The following is a 22,803-nucleotide window of genomic DNA, read 5'->3' as shown; positions in this document are numbered from 1 at the left end:
ATGTTGTATAAGACTCTCACTATGTTACATGATGTTGTATAGGACTCTCACTATGTTACATGATGTTGTATAGGACTCTCACTATGTTACATGATGATGTTGTATAGGACTCTCACTATGTAACATGATGTTGTATAGGACTCTCACTATGTTACATGATGATGTTGTATAGGACTCTCACTATGTTACATGATGTTGTATAGGACTCTCACTATGTTACATGATGATGTTGTATAGGACTCTCACTATGTTACATGATGATGTTGTATAGGACTCTCACTATGTTACATGATGTTGTATAGGACTCTCACTATGTTACATGATGTTGTATAGGACTCTCACTATGTTATATGATGTTGTATAGGACTCTCACTATGTTACAGGATGTTGTATAGGACTCTCACTATGTTACATTATGTTGTATAGGACTCACACTATGTATATGATGTTGTATAGGACTCTCACTGTGTTACATGATGTTATATAGGACTCTCACTGTGTTACATGATGATGTTGTATAGGACTCTCACTGTGTTACATGATGATGTTGTATAGGACTCTCACTATGTTACATGATGTTGTATAGGACTCTCACTATGTTACATGATGATGTTGTATAGGACTCTCACTATGTAACATGATGTTGTATAGGACTCTCACTATGTTACATGATGATGTTGTATAGGACTCTCACTATGTTATATGATGTTGTATAGGACTCTCACTATGTTACATGATGTTGTATAGGACTCTCACTATGTTGCATGATGATGTTGTATAGGACTCTCACTATGTTACATGATGATGTTGTATAGGACTCTCACTATGTTACATGATGTTGTATAGGACTCTCACTATGTTACATGTGATGTTGTATAGGACATGATGATGTTGTATAGGACTCTCACTATGTTACATGATGATGTTGTATAGGACTCTCACTATGTTACATGATGTTGTATAAGACTCTCACTATGTTACATGATGTTGTATAAGACTCTCACTATGTTACATGATGATGTTGTATTGGACTCTCACTATGTTACATGATGATGTTGTATAGGACTCTCACTATGTTACATGATGATGTTGTATAGGACTCTCACTATGTTACATGATGATGTTGTATAGGACTCTCACTGTGTTACATGATGATGTATAGGACTCTCACTATGTTACATGATGTTGTATAAGACTCTCACTATGTTACATGATGTTGTATAGGACTCTCACTATGTTACATGATGTTGTATAAGACTCTCACTATGTTACATGATGTTGTATAGGACTCTCAAGCCCCTACAGCTCTCTAAACCTGATGAACTCATTAACAGTATTAGGCCAACATCTAAGGCACAGGAGGCTGCTGAGGGGAGGACGACTCATAACAATGGCTGTAATGGAGTGAATGGAATGGTATCAATCACATGGAACCCATGTGTTTGATGTGTTTGATACCATTCAATTCATTCTGTTCCAGCCATTATTATGAGCCCGTCCTCACCAGTTAACGTGCCACCATCCGCCTGTGATGTGAGGGCCGTCCACCCACCAGCAGACACAACGCCTACCATACCTTGTTCCCTTCACTGTCAGTACAGCTTGTCTCTGTTGCAGTCAGAAAACCAGGACCAGATGTGTAGGTTCAGTATGGCGGCACTGAAAGACCCCGCTGTTCTGGACGGCGGCCATATGCGTTTCACACCGACATGACAGCCTCCTCTCACAGAGAGAGCAAAGGAAGGAGCAGGGAGAAAAAAAGCCTCTTTCCAAACACCTTTCATGTCCCTGGCTTGGCTGTGAGCCATGATCCTGTGGCTGCCTTGCCTTGGCTGGGACTGGGAGGGAGGGAGGGAGCGTGTCGGCTAGTTTATTATCCTGGGCTGGAGCAGACCTGGCTGAGACTGACTGAACCCCAGTGTGAACCAAAGTGTGAACCCCAGTGTGAACACCTGTGTGGACACAATATGAGCCCAAAGTGGTGACTGACAGTATCAGTCCTCTATTCAATTGATGGATATTAACAAGACTGACAAGACAGTAATTCTCAATGTTATTTGTTGTTTACCAATTTACCAACCCTAGATGGTACATACTTTGGTTGTGATTTTGGTATAAAGATTGATGAATACAACAACATCCTGTCCTCAATATTGAGAATGGTCAGTTGACCTCCCTCTGTCTTATAAAAGAACCACCTTTACATGTCCATTAGGGTTCTTACCCCTCCCACTCTAGGAGGCCTTGGACCATTCATCTGCCCCGTCACAGAACTCCACCATTCTGGTTCTCATTAGCATCATTATCTAAGTTCAAGCCTCTCCACTCTAATGACACACGTCTGTGTTGCTATCCATTTACAGGCTTTTCTATGCCAAAAAAAAGCCACACTTTTATCCAAAGCGACTTACAGTCATGTGTGCATACATTTTTTCCCACTATCATGATGCTACACAACGGCGCTACAGAGGACAACTTGATATTGATGTTGATATTGATATTTGTGATGAGGTAACTGACTTTCTGAGGTAAAGGCATGTTACTCTCTCTCACACTCTCTCTCTCTCTCTCCCCCTCTCTCTCTCTCTCTCTGTGTATCTCCCCCCTCTCTCTTTCTCTCTGAAATCTGCAAAAGTGACAAAATGTTAATCATATCTCAACTCAGGTGTAAAATATATCAACTGTATTATAATGTACTGTACCTGCTTAAATCTGATTGTGTGGGTGTGGAGACCAGTATGTTCCCACTCTCCCTGACAGGTGAGCACATTGGCAGCAAAACTACCACCTACAAAACAAAATAAGAAATAAGAAATAGTCTATACCCTGCATGACATTTTATATTTGAGAGACATACTTCTGAATAGGTGATTCTTACCTTCAGGATTTTCTCTGCGTTTACAGGCTATCCAAATTATGCATGAATGGAAACATAAAATATAGAAAGAAAATACTGTTATATTTTGGTTATGAAGAGATTTACAGTAGCCTCTGAAAAGAATCTAAATACCAAGTTTTACCATGTTTTGATTGGAGCTTGCCCATATTTTGTGGTATTTCCTCTTGTGCCTTGAACCTTCATCTATTTGCGAATTGACCAAGACATCTTCATCATCTCCCATTGATAACAACAAAGACAGTTATATCCTGTATGCACCGATATATCCATTTTCCTATCAAGTTATTCGAGGGTTGAGATAGGCTAAAGTTGGTTGAGGTAAACAAGAGGACCGAAGCTTTGGGAAAGTGCTCGCAATATGGACAGAGGGAATTTACGGAATTTAATATGAAAAAGAAACGAATAATCTATATAGGGTACAGCGCCTCCTGCTGTACATTAGGAGAAAGTATTTTCCCCAAACTAACTGTGGATTTGTATTGTGTGTGCATATAACAAATTACAGTGTCATAATGTAACGCATGCATGATGTGCCTATGCATGTGAACATAAAATTATACAAACGTTTTATTTGTTTAATAGCTCGATCGCTGTTTCCCTAAATAGGCTACTGGAAACTCCCTGTGATAAATATTGCCACCCAGTGGTGGAAACACATTGTGACACGTGTCTGCGTAATTAGAATATAGAATGGACGGAGGACTGAATTACGAGAACGCTACTTCAGTTCCAATCACCTGTTGCACGATTATGACATCTATCTTCTGGAGCGAGACCTTTTTGGTCAAAGATTCCTCAACATTCTTCATAATATTTTCAACTGGGCTGGTGAGACAAAAGCGGTAACGGGGTATAGCTTCCATGGCATTTACCTGAAAAATGGGTTGAAGGGAGAAGGCGCGAAAAAATGGATTACAGGAAACGCTTGATGATCCTCCAGGTAGGCCTAGACGAACTCCAAACGCCAGGGTAGGCCTATTGGCTGTTTTCGCTCTACCACCATGTCATCTATATGCTCTCTTTGTACACTTATTCAAGTGTATTATCTGCTTTGAACTTTTTCATACATTTGAACAACTTTTACAAAAGACTAACATGTTTTTGGGGCATCCAATTAACTATTTGTTATACTGCAGCGGGCGTCGGAGAGCACCGGGAGGAGGTGGTCCATGCTAGAGCGAGATGAGGAGCCTGAGATGATCAACATCAGAGACATCACCCAGCAAAAGGTGTAGGCTATATTTATACTGTTGGGCTTCCACAGGTATGATTACTTATATAGTGAATAATGAGTGGGTTAACATAGAGAGATATACAGAGAAATCACACTACTCAGTTTTTTCAAACTATTTTCAGACAGATCTTCATCACTGATACTGGTACCTGGGGAGATTATTCAATTATTTTCACCTGTCCAGGAGACAGGGGCTCCGGTTCAGCTAGATGAATACCAATAATGACCTCTGACTATACCTTATAGGATGACTCAGACACTGAGGACTATGTCTCCCAGGTGCTCATGGGTGCGCTGCTGGAGAACGTCCTGTTCAAATTACTCATCATCGTCATGATTGTCAGCAACTGCATCATTATGGCCTTCCAAACTGATGCTATCATTGCCAAGGTAAGTTATGGTCACTGAGGACATCTTGGTGTATGGTGTAATTGAACATTTTGTGTTGTGGATATGTGGTGGTGTAGGGATGTTATATGATGTACTCTTTTATCTTTAGCTCATTCAGTACATACATAGTTCACGGTTTTATCTATTGATTCATATGTAATGTGGATGCTTTGGTGTGTTTGGACCCCAGGAAGAGTAGCTAATGGGGATCCCTAAAAAATACAAATTACAAAGAGGTATTGTAGGCCTACTTTCAAACTGAAAGCTCATTTTATATGACAAGTCAACAGATAACAATGACCTGAAATGCTATGGTATGATTGGTTCGTTGTAGAAGTATGACATTGCGTTCAGCATCTGTGAGCATATTATCCTCACCGTCTTCATCTGGGAGATCCTGGTCAAGTGGTACTACGGCTTCAACATCTTCTGGAAGGTAACGTCTGGTCAGGAGATTGTTTTGACACAACCTATTACCTACTGTGGCCTTCTCAGAGACCATCGTGGTGTCATTCTCTCTCTCTCTCTCTCTGTCTCTCTCTGTCTCGTTTTTGGTATTTCAGAATGGCTGGAATGTCCTGGACTGTTTGGTCACTCTGGCTCTGATGCTTGGACCCCTGATCTTTCCCCAGGGTGGGGACAGTTTACTAAAGGTCATCAGGTGAAGGAGTACCCCTCACACTCTGCAGAAACGCATTAGTGGAAACTAGGGTGTTCTCAGTGCAGGCCTGGTTGTAACTAGATATGTTTGAGTTGTGTCGCGGACAATTTTACACTTTTAGCTAACCTCAACCGTTTTTCTAATCTTAACCTAATTCTCCTAACCTGCCACGATAATTCTCCTAACCTGCCATGTTAATTCTCCTAACCTTAACCTAATTTAGTTTTAGGACAATAGTTTTTTTGTGTGTCAAACTTTAACATGAAACATTATTTGTTGTGTAGTTGTTGTTGTGTGCTGCTTTCCCACTGGTCACACACTTGTTGAATCAACAGGGTTTCCACATCATTTCAATGAAATGACGTTGAACCAACATGGAATAGACGTTGAACCAACTTGGAATAGACGTTGACCCAACATGGAATAGACGTTGAACCAACATGGAATAGACGTTGAATTGACATCTGTGCTCAGTGGGTTGTCACTCCATGTTGTAATGTGTTATTTATTGTGCGTGTGTTCCAGGGTGTTGAGGGTAATCCGTAGTATCAGGGGTTTTGCCTCCATGCAGGGTATGGCTATGATGGTCACCGTCATTATGCAGTCCATTCCAGACATGGCCAACATCTTCTTCCTCCTCCTCATCATCATGCTTGTAGGTGTTAAATCATGTACCAATTCAACCTCTCACTCTTTCTAATTCTCTCTCTCACACTTCATCATCATTCGTCTTAATCCATTACCACTTCTTCACCTCATTCTCATGACTTTGAATGAGAAAAGAATCATGAGAACAGTCAAACTATAACGCCCCAGTTCTTGCTCTTGTTTATAGTATTTAATATGTTGGTTTGTTACTATGGCCCCAGATGAGTGTGTGATGTTTCAAGGAGTGATATGAGACCATATGAATGGATTCTACAACTGCTCAGTTGTCCCCTGTGTTTGTGATGGTGAGACATCTACTCAGTTGTCTCCTGTGTTTCTGTCTCTCTGTGTTTGTGTCTAATGTCTCTGTTGATTTTCTGTCTGTGTCTGTCAGGTGTTTGCGGTGTTCGGCGTGACCCTGTTCAGTGCTGCTGTCCCATCAGCCTTTGGGGACCTGTTCTCAGCCCTCTACACCCTCTTCATCTGCATCACCCAGGACGGATGGATGGACATCTACAGGGAGTTTAAGGCGTAAGTGACACAAGGCCTTACATTTCCCCTTATCCAGTTCATACAGTATGTCCTTGGATAAAGACTACATTTCCCGTTATCCAGTTCATACAGTATGTCCTTGGATAAAGACTACTTTTTCCCCTCATCCAGTTCATACAGTATGTGTACTTGGATAAAGATTTTGAAAAACAAGAGGAGATAATTTTATTAGTCTAATGCAGGTTAGTGTTTTTCATCATGAATCTTGTCTCCTATTGCCCTGGAAGAGGTGGTCTTCACTAATATCCCTTAAACAATGTAAATTACACTTTGGTCCTACTTTGGTCCTATTATTGCTCACACAGTTTCTATTTGGCGCAAAATTGAAAATCAAAATGGAATCAAAATGTCAGGCCCATACCCAACTCTGAAAATATGTTGGGATGTTTAAATTATCTCGGCTCCCAAAAGGACTGATCTCTATTATACACTGAACAAAAATATAAATGCAATGTGTAAAGTGGTGGTCCCATGTTTGATGAGCTGAAATAAAAGATCCCAGAAATGCTCCATACACACAAAAGCTCATTTGTTTACATCCCTGTTAGTGAACAGGACAGGGATGTAAACAAATGAGCTTTTGTGTGTATAGAACACATGATCAGGATGATCATGCTGATTAAACAGCATGATCATTACACAGGTTCACCTTGTGCTGGGGATAATAATAGGCTACTCTAAAATGTGCAATTTTGTCACACAACACAATGGCACAGATATCTCAAGTTTTGAGGGAGCGTGCAATTGGCATGCTGACTGAAAGAATGTCCACCTGAGCTGTTGTCAGAAAATTAAATGTTGACTTCTCTACCATAAGCCGTTTTAGATCATTTGGCAGTATGTTCAACCGGCCTCACAACCTCAGACCACGTACCCCGGTCAACAGCACTGCACCCCCCACAGCAACTCGCCCAAGCCTTCCCCATTTCTCCTTCTCCCAAATCCAGTCAGCTGATGTTCTGAAAGAGCTGCAAAATCTGGACCGCTGCAAATCAGCCGGGCTAGACAATCTGGACCCTTTCTTTCTAAAATGATCTGCCGAAATTGTTGCCACCCCTATTACTAGCCTGTTCAACCTCTCTTTCGTGTCGTCTGAGATTCCCAAAGATTGGAAAGCAGCTGCGGTCATCCCCCTCTTCAAAGGGGGGGACACTCTTGACCCAAACTGCTACAGACCTATATCTATCCTACCCTGCCTTTCTAAGGTCTTCGAAAGCCAAGTCAACAAACAGATTACCGACCATTTCGAATCTCACCATACCTTCTCTGCTATGCAATCTGGTTTCAGAGCTGGTCATGGGTGCACTTCAGCCGCGCTCAAGGTCCTAAACGATATCTTAACCGCCATCGATAAGAAACATTACTGTGCCACCGTATTCATTGATCTGGCCAAGGCTTTCGACTCTGTCAATCACCACATCCTCATCGGCAGACTCGACAGCCTTGGTTTCTCAAATGATTGCCTCGCCTGGTTCACCAACTACTTCTCTGATAGAGTTCAGTGTGTCAAATCGGAGGGTCTGCTGTCCGGACCTCTAGCAGTCTCTATGGGGGTGCCACAGGGTTAAATTCTTCGACCGACTCTCTTCTCTGTATACATCAATGATGTCGCTCTTGCTGCTGGTGAGTCTCTGATCCACCTCTACGCAGACGACACCATTCTGTATACTTCTGGCCCTTCTTTGGACACTGTGTTAACAACCTCCAGGCAAGCTTCAATGCCATACAACTCTCCTTCCATGGCCTCCAATTGCTCTAAAATACAAGTAAAACTAAATGCATGCTCTTCAACCGATCGCTGCCTGCACCTGCCCGCCTATCCAACATCACTACTCTGGACGGCTCTGACTTAGAATACGTGGACAACTACAAATACTTAGGTGTCTGGTTAGACTGTAAACTCTCCTTCCAGACCCACATCAAACATCTCCAATCCAAAGTTAAATCTAGAATTGGCTTCCTATTTCGCAACAAAGCATCCTTCACTCATGCTGCCAAACATACCCTTATAAAACTGACCATCCTACCAATCCTCGACTTTGGCGATGGCATTTACAAAATAGCCTCCAATACCCTACTCAACAAATTGGATGCAGTCTTATCACAGTGCAATCCGTTTTGTCACCAAAGCCCCATATACTACCCACCATTGCGACCTGTACGCTCTCGTTGGCTGGCCCTCGCTTCATACTCGTCGCCAAACCCACTGGCTCCATGTCATCTACAAGACCCTGCTAGGTAAAGTCCCCCCTTATCTCAGCTCGCTGGTCACCATAGCATCTTCCACCTGTAGCACACGCTCCAGCAGGTATATCTCTCTAGTCACCCCCAAAACCAATTATTTCTTTGGCCGCCTCTCCTTCCCGTTCTCTGCTGCCAATGACTGGAACGAACTACAAAAATCTCTGAAACTGGAAACACTTATCTCCCTCACTAGCTTTAAGCACCAACTGTCAGAGCAGCTCACAGATTACTGCACCTGTACATAGCCCATCTATAATTTAGCCCAAACAACTACCTCTTTCTCTACTGTATTTATTCATTTTATTTATTTATTTATTTTGCTCCTTTGCACCCGATAATTTTTATTTCTACTTTGCACATTCTTCCACTGCAAATCTACCATTCCAGTGTTTTACTTGCTATATTGTATTTACTTTGCCACCATGGCCTTTTTTGCCTTTTACCTCCCTTATCTCACCTCATTTGCTCACATCGTATATAGACTTGTTTATACTGTATTATTGACTGTATGTTTGTTTTACTCCATGTGTAACTCTGTGTCGTTGTATGTGTCAAACTGCTTTGCTTTATCTTGGTCAGGTCTCTCTTGTGAACAGAGTGCCACATGGTGGCGGTGGGGTTATGGTATGGGCAGGCATAAGCTAATGACCACGAACATAATTGCATTTTGTAATCTAACATTATCTTTGTATAAGGCTCGTGAATAGGGACTGAGGGGGGGGGAATGGGTTGGGGTTCTCTTTAGTATTCATTTATCTTATTGTTGTTGTACCTGTAACCCCCCAAAAAAAAAAAAAGACTAAACTAAATAAAAAGTTGTTCACAAAAAAATAATTTTGTTCTGGAGGCAGCTCTGCAGTGGTCACTAGCTTGCACAGCCACAAAGTCATCAAATCTGCCTTTTAACCTAACCTTAACCACACTGCTAACCCTAATGCCTAACCTTAACCACACTGCTAACCCTAATGCCTAACCTTAACCACACTGCTAACCCTAATGCCTAACCTTAACCACACTGCTAACCCTAATGCCTAACCTTAACCACACTGCTAACCCTAATGCCTAACCTTAACCATACTGCTAACCCTAATGCCTAACCTTAACCATACTGCTAACCCTAATGCCTAACCTTAACCATACTGCTAACCCTAATGCCTAACCTTAACCACACTGCTAACCCTAATGCCTAACCTTAACCACACTGCTAACCCTAATGCCTAACCTTAACCACACTGCTAACCCTAATGCCTAACCTTAACCACACTGCTAACCCTAATGCCTAACCTTAACCACACTGCTAACCCTATTGCCTAACCTTAACCACACTGCTAACCCTAATGCCTAACCTTAAATTAAGATCAAAAAGTGTTTCATACATTTTTACAATATAGCCCATTTTTACTCTGCCGATATCAAAACGGAAATCACTCAGTTCTACCTCCAGGACAAGACTCATGACAATTAACGTCAACCTGCTAATTGTAGTCAAATGGGGCTTAACATTTTGCAATAGAGTGAAAAGCTTATGTGAAAATGGCTACATAATTGTAGACATAGTTCTATGTATTTTGTCCTTATATGGTAAGTGTTGTCCTTTCTCTCTGCACTGTAGTGATGAGGGGCTGATGTACGGAGCTTCTCTCTACTTTTTCATCTTCCTCACTGGCGGAGCCTTCATCTTCGCCAACCTTCTCGTTGCCGTGGTAACCACCAACCTTGAGATCTCCATGCCCGACTATGATGAAAAGAATTCGAACGAGTGTTCGCCGGCGGCGGTTAGTCTGTCACTCTTTCCCTTTTCACATTTAGTTTTTGTCACAGTGTTATTTAAATCAAGGCTCTGTCTGTAACGTCTTCTTGACCCTCAAATGTGTATTGTTGATCAAATAAAATAAAATGTTATTTGTCACGTGGCCAAATACAACAGGTGTAGACCTTACCGTGAAATTCTTACTTACAAGCCCTTAACCAACAATGCAGTTCAAGAAATAGAGTTAAGAAAATATTTACCAAATAAAGTAAAGTGGAAAAATGTAATGTAAAAAAAAAAATGTAAATGTAATAAAATTAAAAAGTAACAAGAAAATTACATAACAATAATGAGGCTATATACAGCGGGTACTGGTACCGAGTCAATGTGCAGGGGTACAAGTTAGTCGAGGTAATTTGAAAAGTGACTATACATAGATAATAAACAGTGAGTGTGGGGGGTTAATGTAAATAGTCCGGGTGGCCATTTGTCTGATTGTTCAGCAGTCTTATGGCTTGGGGGTAGAAGCTGTTAAGGAGCCTTCTGGACCTAGACTTGGCGCTCCTGTACCGCTTGCCGTGAGTTAACAGTCTATGACTTGGGTGACTGGAGTCTTTGAGTCTTTTTTGGGCCTTCCTCTGACACTGCCTAGTATATAGGTCCTGTATGTCAAAAAGCTTGGCCCCAGTGGTGTACTGGGCCGTACACACTGCCCTCTGTTGAGCCTCACGGTCAGATGCCGAGCAGTTGCCATACCAGGCGGTGATACAACTGGTCAGGATGCTCTTGATGGTGCAGCTGTAGAACTTTTTGAGGATCTGGGGACCCATACCAAATATTTTCGGTCTCCTGAGGGGGAAAAGGTGTTGTCGTGCCCTCTTCACAACTGTCTTTGTCTTGGTGTGTTTGGACCATAATAGTTTGTTGGTGATGTGGACAATAAGGAACTTAAAACTCTCGACAGGCTCCACTTCCACCCCGTCAATGTTAATGGCAGCCTGTTCGGCCCTCCTTTTTCCTATATCTCATCATTGTTGGTGATCAGGCCTACCACTGTTGTGTCATCAGCAAACTTAATGATGGTGTTGGAGTTGTGCTTGGCAGAGCAGTCCTGGGTGAACAGGGAGCACAGGAGGGGACTAAGCACGCACCCCAGAGGGGCCCCAGTGTTGAGGATCAGCATGGCAGATGTGTTGTTACCTACCCTTGCCACCTGGGGCCGGCCTGTCAGGAAGTCCAGTTGCAGAGGGAGGTGTTTATTCCCAGGGTACTTAGCTTAGTGGTGAGTTTTGTGGTCACTATGGTGTTTAACGCTGAGCTGTAGTGAATGAACAGCGTTGTCACATAGGTGTTCCTTTTGTCCAGGTGGGAAAGAGCAGTGTGGAGTGCGATTGAGATGGCGTCATCTGTGGATCTGTTGGGGGGTATGCGAAATGGAGTGGGTCTAGGGTTTCCGACATGATGGTGTTGATATGAGCCATGACCAGCCTTTCAAAGGGGGTGGGTATGCGTGATGATTTGTATACGGATTATTACAAGCGAGCTGCCATTCAAAATCATTAATACGACCACTGCTCTTTCGTAGTTCCCTGTGTATTTAGTCCTCTCTCCTCAAACCGTCCCCTCACACAGCTGATTCCAGAGGACACGGGAGGCTTGGCGGAACAGAGCACCATCCACGTGGAGGAGGTGGTGACCAAGTCCAACATGACCCGGCGCCAGAAGCCCTGGAAGGCGAGCTGTCTAGAGAACCTGACCATGGACACCTTCGAGGAGCTGGCCCTTGTCACGGCTGCTATGCAGAAGAACATGGCTGCCTACAGGGAGATAAGACAAGAGCTGGACAGGTAGTGTAACGGAAGTCTCTGTTCTAGCTAGAAGCTATTGAAGCCACTATACATTTTTTCATCGTCCATCACAGTAACTGATTTAGGTTTCCAATTGGCTCATTCATCCCCTCTCACTGTAACTATTCCCCAGCTCGTTGCTGTAAATTATGTGTTCTCAGTCAATTTACCTGGTAAAATAAGAGTTCCATAAAATAAAGTAATTGTGATACCAAGAAATTGTTTTTCAATCTCTATTTTTCTCTATTCAATTAGACAATTTTTTCTCCCTTATAAGTAAAGATGGTCTTTAATGAAAAAAAAACATTGTCTTTGTACAGTGGATGAATTGTAGGTATATGTCCGACCATGGGTATGTGTTTATCCACAGTATAGTGGAGGAGGTGCACAGCCTGTCTTTCAACGTAAAGCAAGAGCAGGAGGTGATGATGAGGAACCATATGGCTGCAACCCTCCAGGACAACCTATTGAATAATGATATCGCCACAGGCCGCACCGGAGACATACTGTCCACCCTCATCACCCTGGAGAAGGTAGGAAGGCAGTGGACATGTTACCCTATTCCCTATGTAGTGCACTCATTTTGACCAGAGCTTTATGGGTACACAATAAATTGACTAGAGTTGTCGATAAGCTTACATTCACTATTCTGTTACGTGTCTGCGTTTCAGGCTCATGTCATAGACTCGAACACAGCATCTGCTCACCTGTTCCAGAAGGGGAACATGCGTCACACAGCCATGAGGCTGTCCATGGACAGCCCAATGTACTACCAGTCTACTTCTACACACATGGATGCGGGACACAGTAACACTCCCAGCACACACCACAACACAGGCTGAACATACTTTTAACAGGAATTTCTTCATGTCCCAAATCATTTGGCTTTACTGATTAGCTGAAATGGTCTCAAAGATAATGATAGATTACATGGCTAAATCAGACTCAGGCTTGCTGCACACATTTCCACATGCAGATCAATATTAACCATGTCATGTGACATCAAGGAAGAGTTAGTTTCTTGATAAAAAAGGACTGGTGACTGAGGTAAATGATCATAAAGGTTTCACAAAGTGTCTAAAAATATATACCAAAAGGGATAGAACTTGGAGTCTATTAAAAGCATCTTTATAAATACTTTGTTTTATTTTTAGGTATAACACTTAACATGTATTGCACAGATGTCTAAATAAAAATGATATGTTGTTTGAAAAACATTCCAGTACAAAGCTTATGAAAAAGGTATTTTCCACATTTGTTACCGAATAAAAAAAGTCAATCCCATGTCTGACTGTCACCTCAGGATGATCATTTCATGGGTCCGTCCCTGTACTGTTGGAAGGGTTTGACTTAGAAGGGTTTGTAAACGTTGAATTACAAACACTTTCAATATTCAGACTATTATAATAGTAATTATTATTATCTGGGTGTTTATATTTGTCCCATTTCATACATGTACAAGTGAGAATTGGAAATGTGTTTTTTTAGCATGTCCCAACTCACCCTGAACCACTCTCACGAGAGTGGGTCATGGCCAGGGTATGCCGTTATCAACGGTGACCCTGGAGCAATTTGGGTCAAGTGCCTTGTACTAGCAGACTAACAGACAAAGTTAATATCTTCATGTTAATTGACCCAGCGGCTAATTGCTGTTGCCAAATGATTCTTTGATAGCGATGGCCGGCGTGGGTCCAATATGGGTCCAGATGTAGCCTTTCTCTGGACGGATAGGAATGGTGGGATAGGGGCAGCTCCTGGACTTGAAGTACTCCGAGGGGGCGTGGCACACAAACTCCAAGTACTCCATCTTCCTGGGTAGATCCTCCTCTGGACCTATAGACACAATCAGAAAATCAGTAATGGAAACATTATCAGCTAGTAGTGGTCTTTTGAGTCTACTGTGACATTACTCCCATATACACAATGTTCAGAAAGAGACCACTTTTATTTCTGTGTGCTCAAATGTAACTTTAAAAAATGTGAGATAAATACTTAGATTCAATCACTCACCAACAATGTAAGTGGCTGGATCAAACAGGTCCTTAGGACTGGCCTGGGTTGGTATCAACCAAGTCAACGCGGCACTCCTCTCACAGTACTGGTCCTGGATGAAACCTCTGATCTGTGCATAGTACGGTCTCCCATCATCCTCGTCTGTCACTTTGATGACGTCTCCCATCTGATAATACACACCCTGCACAATGACACACGAAGGCAGAATGATTGTTGACAGCTATACATATCTGTGGCATACATTATACAACAGATACGTTTGTTATGTTTGCTAACATATTGTACAGAAAGGATTTATAAAAAGTAAACATACCTTATAAAAGACTGATTCTGATGTGATGATTGTGGAAACAGATTCTGGTGCTTTGATTGGCTGTGGGGGGGATCACATTGGGAGGAGCTTAGATTTGAACCCCTGTGATTTCTGACAATCCAACACAAAGATAGTTAGTTCCTGTGTATTTGAACTAATAATATACTTACATTTTTTAGTTTGAATATGTGTCTTCTGCCTTTTCCTTTGGTTGACACCTTTTTTTCAGAGGCAGGGGCTTTGTACTTTGTGCTCCTCAACCGTGCTGATCTCCTGTGGATCTCTTGTTTAGACTGTGGGCAAGATGTGTCAAATACCAATATTACATCTCCATCAGGGTGACAATGTGTAAACATGTATATATTGTTAGTATGGAGTTACAGTCACTAAGGGGAGCACAGTACATTATAGTGCAGGCCTATGTACACAGTGTACAAAACATTAGGAACACCTTAATATTGAGATGCACCCGCTTTTGCCCTCAGAACAGCCTCAATTTACGGGGCATGGACTCTACAAGTTGTCAAAAGCATACCACGGGGATGCTGGCCATGTTGACTCCAATGCTTCCCACAGTTGTGTCAAGTTGGCTGGACCATTTTTGATGCACATGAGAAACTGTTGATCGTGAAAAACCCAGCAGCGTTGCAGCTCGACACACAACCTAGTTCCATACCCCGTTCAAAGGCACTTAACACTTTATTCTTGCCCATTCACCCTCCTCGGAATGGCACACATACACAACCCATGTCTCACGGCTTAAAAATATGTATTTAACCTGTGTCATTCCCTTCATCTACTGATTGAAGTGGATTTAACAGGTGACATCATCAATAAGGAATCAGCGTTCACCTGGATTCACTTGGTATGGAAAGAGTAGGTGTTCCTAATGTTTTGTACACTTAGTGTATGTGCTCAAAACGACAAACAACCTGCTTGCCCCCGCCATTATTCTGTAGTGTGTTGGAGGACACCGAGGGTCCAGATGCTCCACTGCTGGTGCTCTTCCCCGTGCAGTTATTGCACAGGATCTCTCCTTGGTTTCCCTTTTTCCACATAGACGATGAGTTTGTTTTGCAGACAGCGCAACATGGTTTCAAACCCAGAGGCATCTTGAACGTGTTGGCCAGTGAAATGATGAATGCAGAAGCTAGCTAGCTAGCTAGCTAGCTATTTAGCTAACTGCTTTCTGGCTAACAACATCAGCAACAAAAAAAAGAGCCACTCGTCCGCTCGCGCAGACAAACAGATACAGAATGCAAATAAAACCAGCAATAATCGAAAGCTATGTTTAAAGGAACAACACAGATAACCTGTCCGTAAAATGTATTTTCCTTCTTTCAGATAGTTAGTGACGTGTTGGAGCACTTAAAAGTGTAACGTTATTGCGCCACCTACTGTGATGGAGTGTATCGGCAGCCTTATATTTATCTAGCAGGCAGGCTTATAAACGCTTAGCTACTTCTTTGTAAAAATCAAGCAAAAAAACGATAATATTGTCTGAAACAGAAGTACATACGGTAGCTAGCTACTTTAGTTTTGGGTGAGAGAAAAAAAACGATCCAAGCACGCTTACTACGTCACTGATCAGGAAGTAGCGGGGAACTTCCACTCCTCGCAACTGTATATCAACGGTTGCTACCAGTACCACTGAAGAAATTTCCTTATTCATGTCAAAATGTCTGGAGACAACGTTAATCATGCATCTAACAGCAAAGGCATCTCTCTTCCAATGACTCGCGTGAAAATGATCATGAAAAGTTCTCCCGACGTCTCAAGCATCAACCAAGAGGCTCTTCTCATCACCACCAAAGCAACAGTAGGTTGAATTCAGTTTACTTGCGTAGTTATGCTAGCTAGCCAATAGCTAGGTCAGCTAGCTAGTTTTGCAGCATTTTCATATAGGCAGTGCTAGCTAGCTACTACCATTAGTTCAAGCTCGTGAAGAAGGTAGCTAGCTAACCCTGAATGGCTGTAACAGTTAGCCAGCTACCCCTGCACTGACATGGCTGTAGAGCCTCAACCAAAATAGGATGTAAACCCTAATGTCTGAATGTCTTTGCCTCGGCTTACTTTACATCCATCAGAGCCTTGTAAATTGAAGACTGGCCTCCATTATAGTGTCACTGTTAATAAATGGCAACTGTCCTATGTAATAACAGTTTCATTCATAACACTCGTGTCTTGTAGGAACTGTTCGTTCAGTACTTGGCTCTGTCCTCGTTCAACAATGGATCAGGGAAAGACAATAAGACACTCTTGTACAGTGATCTGGCCAATACTGTTGAGGGAACAGAGACTTTTCAGTTTCTCACAGGTAAGAACTAGTGTTGCCACCACCACGTGACTTACATTCTCTTCTCTCTGAGCATACAGTAGGTAGTCAATATTGACTATCTGTTCATTATACCGTTACAGATATCCTACCAAAGAAGATCTTCGCTCGAGATTACCTGAAGCTCATAGAGGAAAATCCAATTGAGGAAGCAGACAATTGAAAAGACATGCAACCCTTCAAGCAATAGTGGTTGCTAGCATGGAGTCTGTCGAAGCTTTTTTTCTCCAGCTCATTCCATACTACTTCCAGGCGATGGTATTATGTAGGCCAACATCTTCCCTGAGACGTACTAGAGTATATTATGTTTACTACCATTAGTTGCCCAGTCTTCCAGATAATGGTCATTCAGTTTGGGGTCAGAAAGAATCAGTATGTGAGTTGACTACAGATAAACCATTAAAATCATAATCATATGTTGACCATGATACCACCCCCATATTCCCCCCTACAGCAATCACCTGCTGCCGAAGAGAAACGTCTGTGCTTCCTCTGGTTTTGATACCACTCAGTGCAAATAGCGCAAGCTTTCATCTGTTTTGGGAATTATTTTTCTAAACAAGATCTTGAAGCAAAGGTTGAACAAATCAGGTGCTTTAAAAAAATATATATTCCATACATATATTCCAGTTCTCAGGTCAAACCAAATTAACTCATTAGTTGTGTCCTTTTTATAAAGAGGAACCCCAATGCGTCTTTGCTAATGCAGACTATCTACTTTATATGACTTTTTGTATTATATACCTTTCATTCATAAACAATGTTGATAACTTATCTTTAGAGATCTACACATGCAAACCAATTCCTTTTAGCAACGTGACTGAGTATAAAAGACACTTTAGACTTTTGCTGTGTTTAATGTGATATATTTACCATATTACTCAGTCAAAACCATTGGTAGTTTCAGTACTAGGTGGTTGCAGGCAGCACAAATTTAATATTGAATCTCTAATTTCATTTTTTTAGTAACAGCTCCTCTCAGATTGTGATGAATTTACGTGAGGACAGGCATTGCAATATTTAGGTTTATGTGAAAAAAATAAATCACAGACTTAATGCTACATTTATTAAATCAAAGTCTAAATATGCCACTGTGTGTGGTTGAACTACAAAGCAGGCTACTGTAACTGCTAGCGTGTATGGTCTCAAAAATGGAAAGAATGCACTGAACTTGAACCGCTGTGTATATATTTTCTACAAGTGTTTGTAACAGCAATTTCATCCCATCTAACGATTGAGACTTGCCTTTTGTATGTTTTTGTGTTCCATAGTTTAGTTAATGAAAATAAAATCTTCATGCTCTACAGATTGTCATTCCCTATTTGTGTTCTATTGTTTTCACCTTGTTGCAACAAAGCATTTACATAAATGTTACAATTTTATACCACACTGTATGAGTGTCACACAGTTTTACTTCAATAAATAACATCTCTTTCTGGAACAGGTGTGCATGCTGAGTATAAAAATAGATTTTATTTCCATCAAAATCTCCCTGATGCTGTAGGCTTTGCATGCAGTTTGAATTTCAGATAGGATTAAAATACACCTAATAGGAATGTGACTACGGAAGAATAAAATACCTAGTTCATATACAAAGAAAGTGCACCTCATGTTTTGTAAAGGGTTTTTTAACCTGAGTTTGCATGCATTGTTAGTGGGATATATTACATGATGGTACAGTTCATTCAAAAGCTGACAAAAAAATATCCTGAAGAACACATCATTCACTGTGCCATTAGTTTGTCAAGTCGGAGTTGCATGATGTGTAAAGACTTCTCTAGGCTAGAGAACTGTTTCTCTAGGAGGGCTGCCACGTTGTCTTTTCCGTTGATGGAGTCCTTCGTTTTGGCAATGTGCTCCTTTATACTAGAAACAGACAACAAAAAAAATCACAAAAGGTTCTCATACACATGAACCTAAAAACAGGTTTCATACATTTTACTATAACAATGTACTCTTTGAGCTCCTAAATATTTACATCGACACACTATCAATTACACACACATTAGTATTTAGTTGTGTATTTTATGTGTGTGACTGTTCTTGTCTATCATTGTAACAGTGTTTTGTTACATGTTTTTGTGTGGACCCCAGGAAGAATAGCTACTGCTTCGGCAAAAGCTAATGGGGATCCGAATAAACAAATACCAGTGGGATTGGTTCAAACTGTATCGTACTAGAAAGAGAAAGTCTGATCTCATTAAATTGCATTGTAATGAATCTCATACCAGGACTTTGATTCAGCCAGATGTGGGGAGGACTGAAGAAGTAGAACGTGAAATGATTCAGGCGACTGTTCCCGCTCTGTTCTTAGACCCCTCTACTCAGTAGGACAGGTCCTGACTAGTTGTTGATCATGCATGACTTCATCTGATAGGAATTCAACAATGCTGGTTGGAGCAGAAAGCTCCACATACCCTTCTATTTCTGCATTGCTTGCTTTTGGGGGTTTTAGGATGGGTTTCTGTATAGCACTTTGACATTGGCTGATGTAAAAAGGGCTTTAGAAATACATTTGATTGATTGATTGACCCTTTAGTTCCCTCACTCCCCTACACATTATCCTGCTTGCACAAGTCCCTAGAGGAAGTAACCTCAATTCCCTTTGATGAACAAGCTTCTACAATCATTGAATTTCTCAATAGTTTTACTATGCCGTTAAAAAAAACATTGATATGACTGTTTGGGTATTCATTCCTTAGGAGTAAAAATAAAAGCAAAACTACCATGCCGTCCTGTTTAACACAAATAGCACGTGGAACAAGACTAGCGGCCAACTCAGTGCTGTGGTGCAGTGAGTGAATCTACCCCCTCACCCTGAGAAGGTCCAGTGCTCTGTCCCCTACCCCTCACCCTGAGAAGGTCCAGTGCTCTGTCCCCTACCCCTCACCCTGAGAAGGTCCAGTGCTCTGTCCCCTCCCCTCACCCTGAGAAGGTCACCCTCACCCTGAGAAGGTCCAGTGCTCTGTCCCCTACCCCTCACCCTGAGAAGGTCCAGTGCTCTGTCGCCTACCCCTCACCTTGAGAAGGTCCAGTGCTCTGTCCCCTACCCTCACCTTGAGAAGGTCCAGTGCTCTGTCCCCACCCCCTCACCTTGAGAAGGTCCAGTGCTCTGTCCCCTACCCCTCACCTTGAGAAGGTCCAGTGCTCTGTCCCCTCCCCTCATCTTGAGAAGGTCCAGTGTTCTGTCCCCTCACCCTGAGAAGGTCCAGCGCTGTCCCCTCACCCTGAGAAGGTCCAGTGCTCTGTCCCCTCCCCCCTGAGAAGGTCCAGTGCTCTGTCCCCTACCCCTCACCCTGAGAAGGTCCAGTGCTCTGTCCCCTACCCCTCACCCTGAGAAGGTCCAGTGCTCTGTCCCCTCACCTTGAGAAGGTCCAGTGCTCTGTCCCCCCCTCACCTTGAGAAGGTCCAGTGCTCTGTCCCCACCCACTCACCCTGAGAAGGTCCAGTGCTCTGTCCCCTACCCCTCACCCTGAGAAGGTCCAGTGCTCTGTCCCCTACCCCTCACCTTGAGAAGGTCCAGTGCTCTGTCCCCTACCCCTCACCTTGAGAAGGTCCAGTGCTCTGTCCCCTACCCCTCACCTTGAGAAGGTCCAGTGCTCTGTCCCCTACCCCTCACCTTGAGAAGGTCCAGTGCTCTGTCCCCTACCCCTCACCTTGAGAAGGTCCAGTGCTCCGTCCCCTACCCCTCACCTTGAGAAGGTCCAGTGCTCCGTCCCCTACCCCTCACCTTGAGAAGGTCCAGTGCTCCGTCCCCTACCCCTCACCTTGAGAAGGTCCAGTGCTCCGTCCCCTACCACTCACCTTGAGAAGGTCCAGCGCTCCGTCCCCTCACCTTGAGAAGGTCCAGTGCTCCGTCCCCTCCCCTCACCTTGAGAAGGTCCAGTGCCCGTCACCCCTCACCTTGAGAAGGTCCAGCGCTCCATCCCCTACCCTCACCTTGAGAAGGTCCAGCGCTCCGTCCCCTCACCTTGAGAAGGTCCAGCGCTCCATCTCCTACCCCTCACCCTGAGAAGGTCCTGTGCTCCATCCCCTACCCCTCACCTTGAGAAGGTGCTGCGCTCCCTCCCTCCCCTCACATTGAGAAGGTCCTGCGCTCCATCCCCTCCCCCTCAACTTGAAGGTCCAGTCCTCTGTCCCCTACCCCTCACCTTGAGAAGGTCCTGCGCTCCCTTCCCTCCCCCTCACCTTGAGAAGGTCCTGCGCTCCCTCCCCCTCACCTTGAGAATGTCCAGTGCTCAGTCCCCTCCTTCCTCTTCTCCTCCAGTGTGTGGAACACCTTCTGCATGGTCTCTGTCGTCTCTGTCACGTTCAGGTAGTCCGCCCTCACCACCTGCAAGTCCTCCAAGGCCTGCTGTTTAAACGAGGCTGAAGTTCCCCCTTCTACCACCACCTCGCTGGCCAGGGACACCGCCTGCAGGGCCGCCCTATTCTGGAGCACCAGCAGACGAGACTGCTCAAACTCCTCCGGCCCGGCGATGTCGTCCCAGCAGACTGGGGAGGCAGAGGGCAGCCAGAAGCGCTGGGAGCAGTTGACAGGATTCCCCGGAGTCTCTGTCACAAAAGGGCTGTCGGCGGGGAAGCTGTGGAGTAGATCCTGGAGGTTGAAGGAACCGGAGCCCCACTCCCAGTCTCCCTGCATGGGCTCCCCTGACTCAGGGTCGGGCGTGGGTCCCACCTCTGCCCCCACCGGGCACCAGGCACTCAGGAGGCAACAGGAGAGGCAGAGCCAAGCCCAGCTAGTTGTTCCATCGTGGAGCCACTTCATCACAATGTAGCTGGACTAGTCTTGTTCCCCAGCAGTGTGTCTATTAGCCTGGCAAGCAAGGCTACTGGGCCTGAGGAGTAATGCAATGGGCATTGTCATTTAGATAGACCTAATTTGTGCCGCTAGAAATAAACATGGTACTAGTCCAGCAGTGAATCATTCATCCAGGAAAACATGAGCTCATTTCCAAGCCACAGGACTCTTTGTTTTGAACATTACAGTTCACAGTAACTTTTCTGTATTTCTCACATATATGTTCTGCAGACAGAGGTTAGTGACTTTAATCCGTTCTTGAACAACTTTCACCTATTTTTTCCTGTGTATTTTCTTCCTACCAGTAGGGTGGTCTAACAGTAATGTTTGGCATGGTGGCACTAGGGCAGACTGTCTAACCAGTTTTCCGTGTTATGTCCTTGCTGCAGGCGACAAAATGTGTTTAAAAGTATTTCCCTGGTACAGTACAAATGCAAGCCTATAAAGCTTTGCAATAATGTTGTGGGACCATCACTGTTAAACACATCTTAATGAAACCACCTGGACATAGGTGAAATATAAACAACTAAATGCAAACACACTACTCCACTGCTTATGTTATGAACAAAATCATTTAGATATTTGGTTCCAACGAAATTGGGGTCAATCGAATCATTACCGACAGGCGGTGGAAAATAATCCTAATCGTTCCAACACTGCAATCGGTTCATTCTGCAAACGGTCATAATTTTTCGTATTTTCCTGTTTATACAATATCTTCGCTGAACTGTCAAGCAAAGCAACAACATACTTACAAATGTAATCAAACGGCATATTACAAATGTCTTAATGCAAAGATTACCTTATAGAAGAAAATTCCGGAGACGTACGCAGTTTAGTCCGTCGCTGGTGCAAGTGAAGTCAAATTACACATGGTGAGTTTTTGGAAAGTATGACTCGCTCTCGCCCTCTTTCTCTCAGCGGTTTGAACAGCCTGGTGTCAGAGCATTTCGTATTATTCTGTACGTAAATCCGAGGCATAATTTAGTATGATATGCATGTTACATTTCGTATGATATATATTAATTTGTACATGTCCACCACCCATTTCGTATGATATGTTACGAAATCCAGCTAGGTGGCTAACGTTACCTAGACTAGGAGTTAGGTTTAAGG

General features: G+C 43.2%; 5 protein-coding genes across 5 annotated transcripts in view; 2 read left to right on the top strand and 3 right to left on the bottom strand.

Moving 5' to 3' along the window:
• Positions 1 to 3,266, bottom strand: part of LOC112265862 (protein naked cuticle homolog 2-like) — a 13,599-nt gene extending 10,333 nt beyond the window's left edge. The window contains exons 1-3 of the mRNA XM_042295241.1: positions 3,021 to 3,266; positions 2,879 to 2,905; positions 2,703 to 2,788 (exon numbers count right to left, since the gene is read on the bottom strand). Of these exons, the coding sequence (XP_042151175.1) occupies positions 2,703 to 2,788; positions 2,879 to 2,905; positions 3,021 to 3,045 (138 nt within the window). The 5' untranslated portion in view covers positions 3,046 to 3,266. The remainder of the gene's footprint in view (positions 1 to 2,702; positions 2,789 to 2,878; positions 2,906 to 3,020) is intronic.
• A 323-nt stretch (positions 3,267 to 3,589) lies between these two features.
• LOC112265860 (cation channel sperm-associated protein 4) lies at positions 3,590 to 13,137 on the top strand. Its single transcript, XM_024443404.2, has 11 exons — positions 3,590 to 3,839; positions 4,036 to 4,128; positions 4,380 to 4,523; positions 4,858 to 4,959; positions 5,087 to 5,184; positions 5,710 to 5,839; positions 6,227 to 6,363; positions 10,241 to 10,403; positions 12,011 to 12,225; positions 12,596 to 12,758; positions 12,897 to 13,137. Exons 1-11 carry the CDS (start codon positions 3,807 to 3,809, stop codon positions 13,065 to 13,067), a joined length of 1,449 nt encoding a protein of 482 aa, XP_024299172.2. The 5' UTR covers positions 3,590 to 3,806; the 3' UTR covers positions 13,068 to 13,137.
• Positions 13,138 to 13,336: 199 nt separating this feature from the next.
• Positions 13,337 to 15,905, bottom strand: gatad1 (GATA zinc finger domain containing 1). Its single transcript, XM_024440912.2, has 5 exons — positions 15,484 to 15,905; positions 14,722 to 14,844; positions 14,552 to 14,611; positions 14,236 to 14,419; positions 13,337 to 14,058 (listed from the first exon to the last, which is right to left on the bottom strand). The coding sequence occupies exons 1-5, from the start codon at positions 15,661 to 15,663 to the stop codon at positions 13,868 to 13,870; spliced, it is 738 nt and encodes a 245-aa protein (XP_024296680.1). The 5' UTR covers positions 15,664 to 15,905; the 3' UTR covers positions 13,337 to 13,867.
• A 129-nt stretch (positions 15,906 to 16,034) lies between these two features.
• chrac1 (chromatin accessibility complex subunit 1) lies at positions 16,035 to 18,192 on the top strand. Its single transcript, XM_024440914.2, has 3 exons — positions 16,035 to 16,370; positions 16,742 to 16,868; positions 16,970 to 18,192. The coding sequence occupies exons 1-3, from the start codon at positions 16,230 to 16,232 to the stop codon at positions 17,047 to 17,049; spliced, it is 348 nt and encodes a 115-aa protein (XP_024296682.1). The 5' UTR covers positions 16,035 to 16,229; the 3' UTR covers positions 17,050 to 18,192.
• Positions 18,193 to 18,333: 141 nt separating this feature from the next.
• On the bottom strand, positions 18,334 to 22,634 carry si:ch211-57n23.1. Its single transcript, XM_024440913.2, has 3 exons — positions 22,490 to 22,634; positions 21,107 to 21,724; positions 18,334 to 18,752 (listed from the first exon to the last, which is right to left on the bottom strand). The coding sequence occupies exons 2-3, from the start codon at positions 21,652 to 21,654 to the stop codon at positions 18,611 to 18,613; spliced, it is 690 nt and encodes a 229-aa protein (XP_024296681.1). The 5' UTR covers positions 21,655 to 21,724; positions 22,490 to 22,634; the 3' UTR covers positions 18,334 to 18,610.
• Between the last annotated feature and the right edge of the window lie 169 nt (positions 22,635 to 22,803).

This window comes from Oncorhynchus tshawytscha, linkage group LG13 (genome assembly GCF_018296145.1).
Source record: "Oncorhynchus tshawytscha isolate Ot180627B linkage group LG13, Otsh_v2.0, whole genome shotgun sequence".
NCBI classification, from domain to species: Eukaryota; Metazoa; Chordata; class Actinopteri; order Salmoniformes; family Salmonidae; genus Oncorhynchus; species Oncorhynchus tshawytscha.
This window is presented reverse-complemented; position numbering and strand designations above follow the sequence as displayed.

Bases quoted from the DNA above. Each gene is read 5' to 3' on its own strand.
- chrac1 (XM_024440914.2), top strand. From the start codon at position 16,230: ATGTCTGGAGACAACGTTAATCATGCATCTAACAGCAAAGGCATCTCT. The intron at 16,371-16,741 runs GTAGGTTGAATT...CGTGTCTTGTAG, and splicing joins TCATCACCACCAAAGCAACA to GAACTGTTCGTTCAGTACTT. The intron at 16,869-16,969 runs GTAAGAACTAGT...ATACCGTTACAG, and splicing joins GACTTTTCAGTTTCTCACAG to ATATCCTACCAAAGAAGATC.
- LOC112265860 (XM_024443404.2), top strand. From the start codon at position 3,807: ATGGATTACAGGAAACGCTTGATGATCCTCCAG. The intron at 5,185-5,709 runs GTGAAGGAGTAC...CGTGTGTTCCAG, and splicing joins AGTTTACTAAAGGTCATCAG to GGTGTTGAGGGTAATCCGTA. The intron at 12,759-12,896 runs GTAGGAAGGCAG...TCTGCGTTTCAG, and splicing joins CCCTCATCACCCTGGAGAAG to GCTCATGTCATAGACTCGAA.
- si:ch211-57n23.1 (XM_024440913.2), bottom strand. From the start codon at position 21,654: ATGAAGTGGCTCCACGATGGAACAACTAGCTGGGCTTGGCTCTGCCTC. The intron at 18,753-21,106 runs GTGAGGGGGAGG...GTCTGTTTCTAG, and splicing joins GAGCACTGGACATTCTCAAG to TATAAAGGAGCACATTGCCA.
- gatad1 (XM_024440912.2), bottom strand. From the start codon at position 15,663: ATGCCTCTGGGTTTGAAACCATGTTGCGCTGTCTGCAAAACAAACTCA. The intron at 14,420-14,551 runs GTATGTTTACTT...GTCATTGTGCAG, and splicing joins CAGAATCAGTCTTTTATAAG to GGTGTGTATTATCAGATGGG. The intron at 14,059-14,235 runs GTGAGTGATTGA...TTGTGTCTATAG, and splicing joins TCCAGCCACTTACATTGTTG to GTCCAGAGGAGGATCTACCC.